Source organism: Caloenas nicobarica, chromosome 1 (assembly GCF_036013445.1).
Source record: "Caloenas nicobarica isolate bCalNic1 chromosome 1, bCalNic1.hap1, whole genome shotgun sequence".
In the NCBI taxonomy this organism is placed as follows: domain Eukaryota; kingdom Metazoa; phylum Chordata; class Aves; order Columbiformes; family Columbidae; genus Caloenas; species Caloenas nicobarica.
In genome coordinates, this window is record NC_088245.1 from 189,774,015 (window position 1) to 189,786,804 (window position 12,790).

The 12,790-nt window shown below is 39.6% G+C and overlaps 1 protein-coding gene across 2 annotated transcripts in view; it reads left to right on the forward strand.

Moving 5' to 3' along the window:
• Positions 1–12,790, forward strand: part of DCLK1 (doublecortin like kinase 1) — a 240,352-nt gene that overhangs the window by 188,112 nt on the left and 39,450 nt on the right. For both annotated transcript variants that reach the window (XM_065634183.1, XM_065634192.1), the window contains exons 6-7: positions 7,695–7,779; positions 9,140–9,248. In XM_065634183.1, the coding sequence (XP_065490255.1) occupies positions 7,695–7,779; positions 9,140–9,248 (194 nt within the window). The remainder of the gene's footprint in view (positions 1–7,694; positions 7,780–9,139; positions 9,249–12,790) is intronic.

The following is a 12,790-nucleotide window of genomic DNA, read 5'->3' on the forward strand; positions in this document are numbered from 1 at the left end:
CGAAAATAACCTGATGTCACGCAGCCAGCAGTAGCTTTACGTGCAGGGCACAGCCAGCAAGTGGTTGTCGCATCCTTTGGAGAGGGGTGAGCTGCCCCCAGGACAGCCCTCCCTCCAGAAAGTGCTGCTGGCCCCGCAGAGCAGAGGCTGTTCAAGCTGCCTGTGCTGCCCTCACACCTTTTGGCGAGCTCAGGTTGCCTCTTTCAACTCGCACCCCATCTCTCAGACTGTCTGAGCACCCTAACTCCCCGCGGAAGGCGATGGGTACGTAGATACACGTGTCGTGTACGCACACGGTAGAGAAGGGTTACAAACACGCAGTGCACACATACACACTCCTCTGCATTTTAGTGTCTGTATTTGCGCATGTTGATTATATTCACATTTGCTTAAATTAACCCTCGGCAGTGAAGTATGAAAAAAGCTGTACTGTATTCAGCGTGTACTCGTTGTCTGATGTTATATGAGGTAATTAGTTTGTGGTTTGCCCTGCAATACAGTGTTTTGGAATTTGGACTCTAGTGAAAGAGGAGCTAACGATGTTTGTGCTAAGGCCTCTTCGTTTTGTTAGTTGCACTATGATATTGTAAATATTGGCACATTTACAACATAAGTTTAAGATTTTACGAAGTTACGCATACAATTATTTTTTTTAAAGAAAAGTGCTTGGATATTTGCTTTTTAAAATATACCATTTTTGTATTAATGTGATGCAGGAAACCAAAAAGAAAGCTGTTGATTTATCAACAAAAATGTAAAACTTGCAAAAATAAATGCCAGTGAATGTTTTATTTCATATAATCAGCTGAAGAAAATCACCTTCATTTTTGTGCCATTGTTTCATCATACTGTATTGTACTTGTGTTTCGTATTTGACCATGTCATCCTGGTTGCAATTTGTTGTTTCGCTAGATTTAACATTACTGTAGATTATTGTAAGCGATGTAATAAATATATTTAAAAAATACACACTGTTCAGTGAGTTTATTTTGGAAATGTGATTAACAGGGTTTAAAAAAATGCTTGCAGTTGGTATTGTTTGTTCATTTTGGATTAGCATTGTCCATCCAAGAGTTCACTTAGTATAGCCATATGGGATTCATGCATCCTGGTGGGTTCCTTTAAATAGCAGATGCATTCAGTGCATTTTCAACTAATAAACTCTGGGCTCTAGTGTGTAGATGCAAAAGATCCTTCAAGGAAGAATTTGGTTTCTAACAGGTCTTTTGGAGACAGTAAATATACCTGCCTTGAATTGTTCATGGGTAAGTTTGTGTCCACACGACAGGACAGATTTGAAGTGTGAAGCAGGAAATCACTGTAGCAGACTATCCAAAGACAGGTACCAGCTCCCTGCTGACAACTCAGCTACAGAAGCATCCTCTGAAGACAAGTATTAGGAAAATATGCCTGTGAAAAGCTAAGAATACTGAAATATACCCACGGTGTTTTAAAATAAGTACCTTGTTTTCTTGATATATCTTGCCACTCTTTAAAAATACCTATCTATAGCCTGGTTGGATTTTTTGTTTGGCGGGGGTGCGGAAGAGAGATGTTACACTTTCTGACATGTCATCTGCCAGCCTGATGCTTCAGCTGATGATCAGACACTCTCCTAGAGGGATCTGTGGGCCTGATAAGTTTTTGTTTTGAATCCCTCTTGGTTGCTAGTAAATAGGTCTGCCTAAAAAAGGTGTACAGACATAAAAAGGAAACAGTACTATAGAAATGAGGAATAGTAGAAATAAAATAATTGGGATCTCTATCTCTACCAAATAACAGTTATGAATACCAGCAGAACTTTTAAAATACAACTCAAATAGATTAAATGTAAAAAGTGGTGATTGTGCTGTGCCCTGAATTAGGTGGAAGAAGTAAAAACCTCTTTTGATGGCCCTTCAATTTTTATTCTGTAGTTGAGTGGAAAATTTTACCTGTGTATAGCTTTAGAAAAGGAAAAAGGAAACCTTCGCATTGCATCACTGCACATGTAACTTTTTAACGTTAACCGCAGTATGGATACAGTAATGACAGGTCAACTTCCAATACCATGAATCTGATACTTTTTTTTAATATATATCATCAATCTTTTCTGGAGAATGCCAAAGGTTGTGTGAGCCTACAGTCTGAATTATGGCTCAGCTTTGGAAGCAGCTGTTAGGAGCTAACGGAGGTTAGATTTAACTTTACTGTTAAATACTATGTAGGAAACTATGTTGGCCCTTCAGAATTGCCTTGTTACACAAATCAAATGAGTCTATAAGCAGTCGATGCTGCAGCTTAATAAGAGGATCCTAATTAAAAAAAAAAAAAGTACTTCAGCTTGAAAATTCAGTCTGTCAGTTCCATTTCCTTGCAAACTCTCCCATTTGTCCCTCTCTCCCTCAACGAAGAAAACCAACACAAGTTCCTGAATGACACGTGCTGGATTATTGCTTGTGTCATTTGAACTTTTCTCCAAGATGTGTAAATCCTGTATTGCATAAATGAATAACAAAACAAATAATATCCCTCTGTAGGGCCTCTCTCAAGTCAAGTGTCTAACAAGACAGGGCAGGATGTAGGACTGTGGTTAAGTAGCAGGTTTGCATGCATTTTTTACTATTCCTTTCCGGACAAAGCAGTTTATAAATAAATTTATATCTTATGTGTCAGTATAGTGCAGTGTCCGAATTTGAAAACAATTGTATAATTTCTTTTTCTATACATTGAATTCCATTGGCTTCCATTCTTTCGACATGAAGATGATGGATTTGATGTTTCTCCGTGAAGTGATTTTTTTGCCAGCTCTGTACTGTTTACATTAAAACTTTTTTCCCTGTCTCAGCTGGCTGGGCCAAAAATGTAAGCGATTAAACAAAAGAAAATCAAAAACTTTTTTTGCTGGATAGACTTGGGAGAGGGAGTTTCAGTGTAACCCTTTGCTTCTCTCAATGAGTTTATCTTCTTAAAAGTTGCATCGAAATGTATTATTTTACTGATTTAAACTAGCTGTCCTCTGCTCTACCTTTTCTTCTCTGGAGATGTACCTTTTTGTTGTATCAACTCACTTATTTCTTGCTTAACACTGCTGTAGGATTTTTTTGAACCCTTCAAAATCCTTCAGAGCTAATACCTGCACTGAACTGTTGTCTTTATTTTACCATTAACTATGATGATCTTTAGACTAGGAGCTAACTATATCAGAAATTCATGATGGCCACCTTGCAAAGATTATTTAAAACCAGACTGAACACTAGTACAGGCTCCAAAAGAGGTGAACATGGTTACTTAACTGTTTAGTTTTGGTCCGAATGCTGTTTGTCCTTGCTGAGCTGAACTTCATCATACACGTATAACTGACACACATAGCTTTTTGTATGTTTTTCAAATTCTGTAAGACTTCTTCAGAATAGGGAAAATCTTAGGAGGCATCATTTAAAAACATTAATAATTCCGTTATCCGGACCCTACTTCCTGAATTTACCCTTTGTTTACTAATTTTAATCTTTGCTTCATTAAGCCCGTTTCTTAAAGAGCACAACTCTGCATAAGATCCAAACTTAGTGTTACACCTGTGTGCATTTCTGCTACTCACATTTCATCCAGATGCTTCCTTCATGCAGGAAAATACAAAGGAATCTATTGTTGAGAGTCTTTGTAGACTCCATATGTGCTAATAAAGGTTTTGAGAGGTTTGGAAAATATAACGCAGTGTTTGGGGTTTAAGATTCAAGAATCTGAATTGCATTAACAAACTTCCGAGTCATACTTGTTGAAGTTTCTTTTCATAACTGCTGATAGTGGTAGTCCACAAGAATAATTCCTGCTGTTTAGTTGAAGTGGGATTTTAAGATTCATTTAGGACAAGGTGAGTATGGGGAGAGAGAAATTACAGTAATATTTATTTTACTGCCTTTTTTCAGTGGATTTAGCACAATTTCCACTGAGATACAAACTATTTAGAGAACAGTTGCTAAATAAATCTCCCAGTGAGACGCGGATGAAACTCAATAGTGCTAATGTTTCCATTCACATCAGTGAGACATGTGGTGTGCTGGCCATCTGTTATATAAACCTGAATAGGATCTGAAATCCTTACACCAAAGACCTGATTTTTTTATGCCATCGCTTTTATGGAGGTGTGACATAAAAATGGCCATGTGCTGGCAACCTGTGCAACTGGACCCCTTTAAATCTGTGTAAAAGTGATGACATTTCAAGCACCTCGGCATCTCTTAAAATTAAAACAGCTAATTGCATTAAGGTCTGTGTGTTGAAGAGATTATGCTCTTGCTTAGAGTTTGTTTTTCCCCCCTCCCCATCTGCAATATCCCTGATGGGGTCCACATCTGGGAGAGCAACAGTGTGGACGACAGACTGCCTCACGCCTGGCAAGCCAACTGGAAGGAACACCGAGACCCACAAGGATTGCTGGACCCACAGGGCTTTCAGCTTGTGAGAACAACGAGCTCATTAAAGTCTAAATAAATGGAATGTCCTTCTAGCTGAAGTAAAGATAAATAAAGAAATGCCTGCGTGTTGTTCCAGAGCACTGAATAAAGAGGAAAATATTTGTGTCGTGTTTACCTAGTAACGTCTCTTTAATTGTGAAAGGGGGTCCATCAGCAGACCTGGTGAACATATGCAAATATACAGTTCCTGATTTCTTTTTAATCTGTTGTTTTAATAGGAGGGGTTCCGCAAAGGTAGTGAAAAGTATCTGTTTTCTTAATATTAAAAAAAAAAAAAAGAAAAAGTTTTAAAAATCCCAGTATGTATTTTTAGCAACTGTCTTCTTAGCTACTGCTTCCTTGTCGCTGGCGAGCTGGGCTTCTGCTCATGCGTGGGTGCTTCCAAGCAGCTCTCACTGAAGGGGCTGTGTGCTTTGTTTGCAGACCTGTGGGTACAGTATATGCTACCAATGCATCACTTTAGTTCTTCTTCAGTTATGAATATCATCTTAGCCTTCCCATCCTTATGTAGTATCACTAAGAAATAGGGGCTGTTAAAAAATTGATCTCGTATTGGTGTTTTATTTCCTTTAAATTTTCTATGGGCCAATTTTTTTTTCAGTTTGTTTAACTAAAACGAGGCTAAATACATATTTAGGGAGCTATATCTAAGACAGATATTCAGGAGCGCATTTAATTTCAGTTGTGTGTAGGCGATTAAGACTATTTGGACTTAAAGTGAAGCAGTTGCTGCAGTGATTTGCTGAAATGGGCCCTCGAAGGAGTCTAATTTTAGAAAGGACTGAGCAGTCGCAGTTCTCAGCTAAACCTCAGCTTAAGGCTCGTTGAGAAATTAGGTTGCCAAATAAAAATTTGAGTCTCTCTAGGCACCCGTTCTGAGAAGAGGTGGCCACTGAGCTAGGTCTCGATTTTCATGTCTCCCGTTCTCACAAATGAAACCAATGGGTGCAAGACTCTGTAAAAAGACCATCAGAGTGCTAAAGAAAGCTACAGCAGTGCATAGTCAGCAGTATTAACCTAACATCCGCTGAAAAACGTGATCTTACTATTTAAAATGCAAAAAACTGAATCAAGTAGTTGTTCGAGAACCTATTGAAAATCTAGCATTAACCTTTTTGTGTTGTACCCCTTAAATGTTGTAAAGATTCATTCCCGATTGTATATGTAACAAATATTAAACATATTTAAATTGCAATTCCTTTAAGAAAATACCGTGGAGTGGGGAAAGAAATAAGAAATTGGATGCCTGGCCTAGTAAAACAAACATACACAGCAGAATGAGTAGAGAAAACATGTTTTTCTGCTTATTTTACAAGTAGGAGTGTAGAGGAAACAATTCTCTCATTATGTGTGCATAAAAATAGGCTTTGAGAGTGACTTCTCCAGACATGAGAACTCCTAGCATTTTCCTGTTACCCTGATCCTCATCTGCTCGTTTGTTCAAAAATGAACCAGAGGTAAGTTTTTACTGAGACATCCTGCAGGGTTTAGCATAGAAATAGTACATACATAAACACATCCTAATCATGAAGTAAGGGCAGCAGTATCTTAGCGAACTGCATAAAATCAGTCAGTGCTCACTTCTGTTGTCAAGAGGCAGCAAAAGTAGTCCAAAAACTGATTAATGCAATTTTTAATTCTGGTCAAAGCTCAGAAGAAATGCTTGGATGGATGAAAAGAATGAGCTAGGGTTGATTAAAAGAAAAAAAGAAAAGAGCAAAGAATCTTTTGGTAGATGGGATATGCAAGATCTCAGGATTATATAGTGAAAAATAGGCCAAGTTCCGCCTGTGTCTGAATTGTCTGACCGTAATCTACTGTGGGAGAAATTAAAAGTTAGTCTGCTCAAATGAACTCAGCATATTGGCCAGCTTTTAACTCTGCTGACTGCCTTCTCTCTGGCTCCGTCCTCTGCAAAAATCCCAGCTGCTGCATCGTTAGTTATTCTTGCTGCAGTTATCAGCCGTGCTCTGCTGTGGCAGAGGTCATTCCAAAGAAGCTCTGTTAAATTTGTAAAGTGGATTGGCACCCTGATTATGGGCATCTAGATTACTTTGCAAACACAGATAAGAAACTGATAGTGTGAGTTACATGCAGTACAGCATGCCATTTCCGTAATATATAGATTGAAGGAGGTAATTAAATACTGCAGTGCTTTGTAACCTTTCAGCATGCAAACTATGTGAACCTGAGAAAGTTTTAGTTTTGGAAGTCCTCTGAAAACTTCTTACTCACATTGCAACACAAGGACCTGAGAAAACACTCGGTTTTGCTGTAAGTTTAAAGGGCCACAGTTACATTTGTAGTTTCTTCTGATTTGCTTTGAAGATGGGAGAATCCTGAAGATACATTTGTATAATTTTTACACAGTACAGCTTTGGGTGAAATCCAGTCCATCTCATATGTCTGTGTAGTTTCATCCATGTAGATATGTGATGAAGCAGTCTTCCTAAAGTACCTGCCTAGAGTCTATGTGTCACTGAAAGACATCGATAGGTGCTTCGGAAGGCTTCCCCTGCCGTGATCCTGCCTGCTATGCTTTTGGTGTCCAAGTTGGGTGGTCACGGGTCTCCTTCTACAGATTATAGAGATACCATCCTCCTGGCCCCCATTAACTGTATAGGCAAATGTAGACACTTGATGTACAAGTACTTAAAACCGAGGTACAAACTCGCGCCTCAAGTGAGAAATATCCAATCAGATGCTTTTCCAAAAAAGGAAACGTTATTCACCCTGACATTTTGTTTTCTTCATACGTTACCATAATGATTACCCTTCTAGAACACAACTGGGGAGGATTTCACCAGAGGGAGGTTTGCAAAAGTGAGGAATTCTGCCCATAACAAAGCCAACTTCAGTCGAAACAGACATGCTTCTAGTTCCTGCTGGGTTAACAATGTAGCTGAGAAAAGTCTCCTGCCTGCTGAAGGCATAGAGCTCCTCAGTTTTCCCTGCCAAAATGTGTGTGGAATAGGGAGAAACTAACAGACCATACATAAAAGTGTTGCTGCACATGATGGATAAGGGATGTCTCCACGTATGCGGGGGTACCAGAAGAGTAATTTCAGTGGAAAAATTGGACTCTTCCCAGGCATCCATGTATCCCTTCATCAAAGTAAATCGATACTTTACATAGGGAACACTGAAGCCTCTCCGGGATGTGTCTCCAGCAGGAACATGCTGTGAGTACTCATGCTCCTTAAAAATCATCTGTTTTCGTTTGTGTCTCTCCATTTCCAGAGCTCCCAACACAGTGGCTCCTCTACCTCATTAGCATCCACCAAAGTTTGCAGCTCTATGGATGAAAATGATGGACCTGCAGAAGGTAACATTTGAAGGCTGACATTTCAAAGCAGTCAATGTAGTGATAACAGCAGCTGTGTAGGAAATGAGTCATTCTTCCTGCCGGAGAAGGTGGGAGCGCTGCGGGCTGGATGACTCTCCTAGAGGAGACTCGTCAGCCTTAGCAAACCAATTAGGTTCACTCGGGATCAGATTTGATCTGGACATCCCTATTCAGAGGTGGTTTTGTTGCAGGATAGTCAAGGTATTAGTTCTGCAGGTGACACAGTGCTGATTGGATTATTTCACTAAATTTTTGTTTCGTCTGTCATGGTACTAAAGACCATACTGCATCCTGGGTCTTTACTCAGAAGTGGTTAGTCTCACCCTGTACTAAGGCCTTGAGCAAGCTGACTAAGGGATAGTGTCTGCTCCAATACTGCCAGTTCACACGCACATATACGTGTGTGTAAATGCTCCTGTCCAACAGTAACTCTTCATGCTGCCTGCAAATTCAGGCAAGCCCCAGCCTCATGTACCATAACACTCACTTCTAATACTGAACTGGAACAAAGAACAGATAAAGATACAGTTAAAAATGCTGTCTTAAAGGGTGTCGATTCAAGTCACATTTCTGAGAGGCATTTTTTTTTTAATGTTATGATGTTTATATAGTAGTTTGTATCAGCTGCAGTTTACAGTCAGCTTTTAGAGGCATGTTAGGTATTTGTAACACACTATTTCAAATATATTTTAAAATAATAGTACATGAATGAGCACTAAAACACATGAAACTACAAACTTTTCTTATGCTAAGACACTGTGTAATGCAATTTTATCTAAACATCTGGTGCCCAGGTTGCATGCGAGGTAGTATTATTGAGAACATTTGTTTAAAAACTAAATATTTAATATTGGGGGAGGGGAAGAACTAGCACTTAGCACATGAGGAGTTTTATGGATGTCTCAGTTTACAGGATGTAATAAAATAAGTGCTTGAGTGTTGGACTTCTTTGGTACATATATTTAATCATGCTGTGTCAAGGAGTTCCAGCCTGTTTTGGAGGCTGGTCTGCGCTTGTGCAGATCACAGAGGCCTTTCCATAATTAAAAAAATACAATTTTGGTTTTGTCCTGGGGACATGTTGCAATGGGAATGGTAAACTATGTAACACTCGAATGGTGGTATGTTTGAGCCCCCAGAAGTCTTATTTTTCATTATTGTATCTGTGTGAAACCTGTTGAGTATATACAATGTCAGCAGCATGATTTCACTGTACAGTAAGTGAGATACTGACTCTGAATGGTTTCCAGGCTCCTAAACCCTAGACTTAAAATGCATGTTATGTGCAACATCTGTGTTTCCTTCACTAACAATAAAAATGTACTAATGATTCTTTCAGAAGTGTTGGAGGAAGGTTTCCAGGTTCCAGCATCAATAGCAGAGCGATATAAAGTTGGAAGGACTATAGGAGATGGAAATTTTGCTATTGTGAAGGAGTGTATAGAAAGGTGAGGAGGATAATATGTTTTTTACTGTAAAAGCAATCATTAATGTAATGCTTTTTCTAGATCATGTCTTTATTTGTAGAATATAGGACATGTGTAATAAGGTAATGTCTCGGTGCCAGATGGAAAAACTAGATGAATGCCCTTCCATGAAAAAAAGAGTGAGTTTAAGGGACAATCTATGAATTTAATTCTTTGTGGGTTTTTCTGCTGCACTCCACATGATTTTTGCGTTCTTTGTGTTAAACCTTTCTTGTTACACTGACATAACCTCTTTTCTTGCAGTATATTCTTGCAACTCTCCTTTTACATTAGACCGAGGAAATGTTTCACATGTAGGAGCATTCTGTAAAGATGTCAGGAAGTTTTGTGTGCGTGGTGTGGTAGTGGCGGAAAGCAGAAAGAGCTGACTTCAAATCCATCTCTTCTGCCATCTGACACTGAGGAGGAACCTCTTCAGTGTTTAATAAAACAGGCACCTATCTCCTGCTTGCCTGCTTTATGCCATTATATGAGGTACATCCAACTCTAGGAGCCTGCACTGCAGACATCAAAATTTAACTTATTCACTGCTCTTTACTGCTAAGAGGAGAGAACAGTCACCCTTCAAGGCTGATTTTAGACATCCACTCCAGGTTAGAGAAGTCACAAGTCACCTCGAATGTCGATGTTCCTGAAAGTGTCCAGGTTGACTAGCACAGGTGTTGGTTTCTAAATTCAGTCAGGCAAGTCATGAACCAGGTTTGAACTGTCTCTACGCAGTGTTAATAGTGTGAAAAAAGAAAAAAAGAAAAAAGGAGAACAAAAGACAGAAATGCTCTGAGTAGAACTGCAGATGCCTTTTGATGGTATTGTTAAAAAATAAGAGAATATGGAGTACAGAAAGACAGGAGGTACCTGTGTGTGGAATGATTGTAAGATTGCTCATGGTAGATAGTAGCAGTGTAGGGAAGACAAAAAACTGCCAGAACTAGAGATGTATAAAAGAAAGAACAAGAGAGATGTCAAGGACTGATAATGAAATTCCACAAGTAAAGTTTTATATCTCCTATTACCATATCATACAGAGGAGACTCTTACATAAGGCTATAACCTCACCTTTGGACTCAAAGAAAGAACTTTCGCTCTTTAGCCTGTAAGAAGGTGATATTAACCCTAGAGACTAAGCCGAGATTAGATCTCACGGCAGACGATGATAAATAAGATTGACTAGTTTTAAACTAGAGTCTCTTTGGAAAAAGACGGGTCCTGCTCTGCATCTGAAAGTCTGACAAGTCGCAGACCATGAAGACAGCTGTTGGGGAAGGGAGAAGAGTGGATTTTGTATCAGCTGACAGTGTGCTTGTGGGACTTGGCCAAAGCTCTTGTGGGGCCTTTAGAGCTCTGTCAGGGTGAGGACGTGGTGGAACTGGTCATCTGGAGGGTGACAGCTGTTCAGATCAAACCCCAGGGTCTGAACACTAAACTGGGGGAATATGGAAGCCTAAAGGAAGCAAAGCAAAACAATATGAAAACAAGAAAGCTCTGTTAAACCCTATGGAGGGGGCATGACTGATGAAAAACACGGGTGAAAACTTATAGCTAAAAAAAGAAAAAGGAAAGCTAAAAGTAAAGTGAGTAGTGACTGAGAGAAACATTACAAGGCAAAATAAAGGTTGAGGGTTTGATTCAGCTGAAAATGCCAGTTGTACTGAGACAGTTCAAATGTGCTAGTGTGCATTTTACAACTCTTTCTCAAGCTGAGAGAAAAGACATGAACAAAATTAGATATACGTCCCACCACATCTACAAATAACACTGATTATAATAGCCTTGAGAGTTTAAATGAAAACTGTTTCCTGTCCTCTTGTCTATCCTCCTGGTCCCAGAAGTATCCAGTAACACAATCTATGTAGCAAATATGTGCTCAAATAGCATAATTACTCCGGTATTCCCAGACACATAGTCTTATGGTCTCTGAGCCATACCATTCCATGTATCCCATTTATATCAGAGTTACTACTTTGGGAGAGCTCGAAAATTAAAGTAGAATTATTTCTTTTAGTTTCCCCTTCTAAAGCAGTATACCCTTGCCATCACAAGTGTGGAAGGAGAAATTAAAGGCTCGGAGGGTAAATTAAAGCCAGTACATGTAAAACCCCTTCAAAAACATTCTTCACAGTCTTTCTAAGCAGAAAACACCTCACTTCAAAGTCTGATATGTCCATCATTTGCAGAGCCAGAATTGATGGGGTGATACTTGGGATAGAGGACTTTTCCACTTTCTTGTGACATACAATTCCTGTGTGCATTAGACTTCAAAGGAATAGCACCATGAGGTGTTAAGCAAGTAGAAACGGGTCTTGTTACACATCTTCACTGATCACATGGATGATGCTTCTCGATAGCTGTGGAGACCAGCCCGTGTGCGCTGTTAAACTACTCTGACGCTTCAAACGCATTCATGGGCATTTTTCTTTAACAACAGCCCAAATAGAAACCAAAAACCATCTTCAAAATTTTCACATGGGGACTTCTAAATCCCATTCTGAGCATTTGTGAATGCACGTGCACACACACAAAAATACATTTAATGCACACACAAAAATAGTGAAGATAGACTTCTGTCTCCAGTGCAGTGGAAATCTCCATGAACTTTGTAAAAGGTTAAAACAGTCAGGGAGTGTGGCACGGAGCCCTGTTATGAACTAGAGGTCTAACGCTGTGCCCTGCATTAGTGCTGCGGGTCCAGACTTTTATCCAGCCATAATGTGTTTCCTACTTCTTGTGGCACCTTTTTATTGTTTGGGTTGAGTGATAGGTGAGAGCTGATATGCCCATTTCACTGTGAGTTTCTGGCATGGCCGTACATATTTTTTGGTGGGTGTGTGAGCTGCAGCACTGCTGACAGCCTGCGGTTCTGCAGCTTTTTAGAGGAAAGGATTTGCATTATCTTAGCTTTAATTTTCTTTTTACCAAAACAAAGAGCAGTCAGAGTTGTCATCTGCTCGTTACATATCTGCTCCATCATATGCGCAATTTGTCCTGTGGTGTTATTTTATATGTGTTCATTTTTAACTTTCAGATACTTCCAAATTCTGACATTTCCTCACTAGCTCAGATTTCCCAGTGTTTTGGAGCACGTGGAGTCTCCCATGGCCAACAAAAACCATCAATTTCCTTTCTCATGACAGAAAGGAAGCATTCCTAGGGCAACCAAGCAGCTCGAAAGAGACTTCTATTGAAAGAGAGCATATTTTGTCTTAGTTTGAACCCCAGATATCTTACTTGCTAATAGTCCTACTCCTACCTCCTCCTTCCCTTCCCCAAAAATTGTGTCCATATCTCTTCCTGTGCCCGCTCTGAGCTGAGACTGTCGCCACCAAAGAGCAGCACCAGGAAAGGACAGCCCCCCATTGAGTGTGGCCCATTTCTGGGGGCTGTAGCATTAAACCCCTTGGTGGGGGAGTACAGATATGAGAAGTTTTTAATTCTTCCTTGCTTAAGTCTTGAAGAGCCATGCTGTACTTTTTTTTCCAAGTCATAAATGTCATCATCCAGTGAGA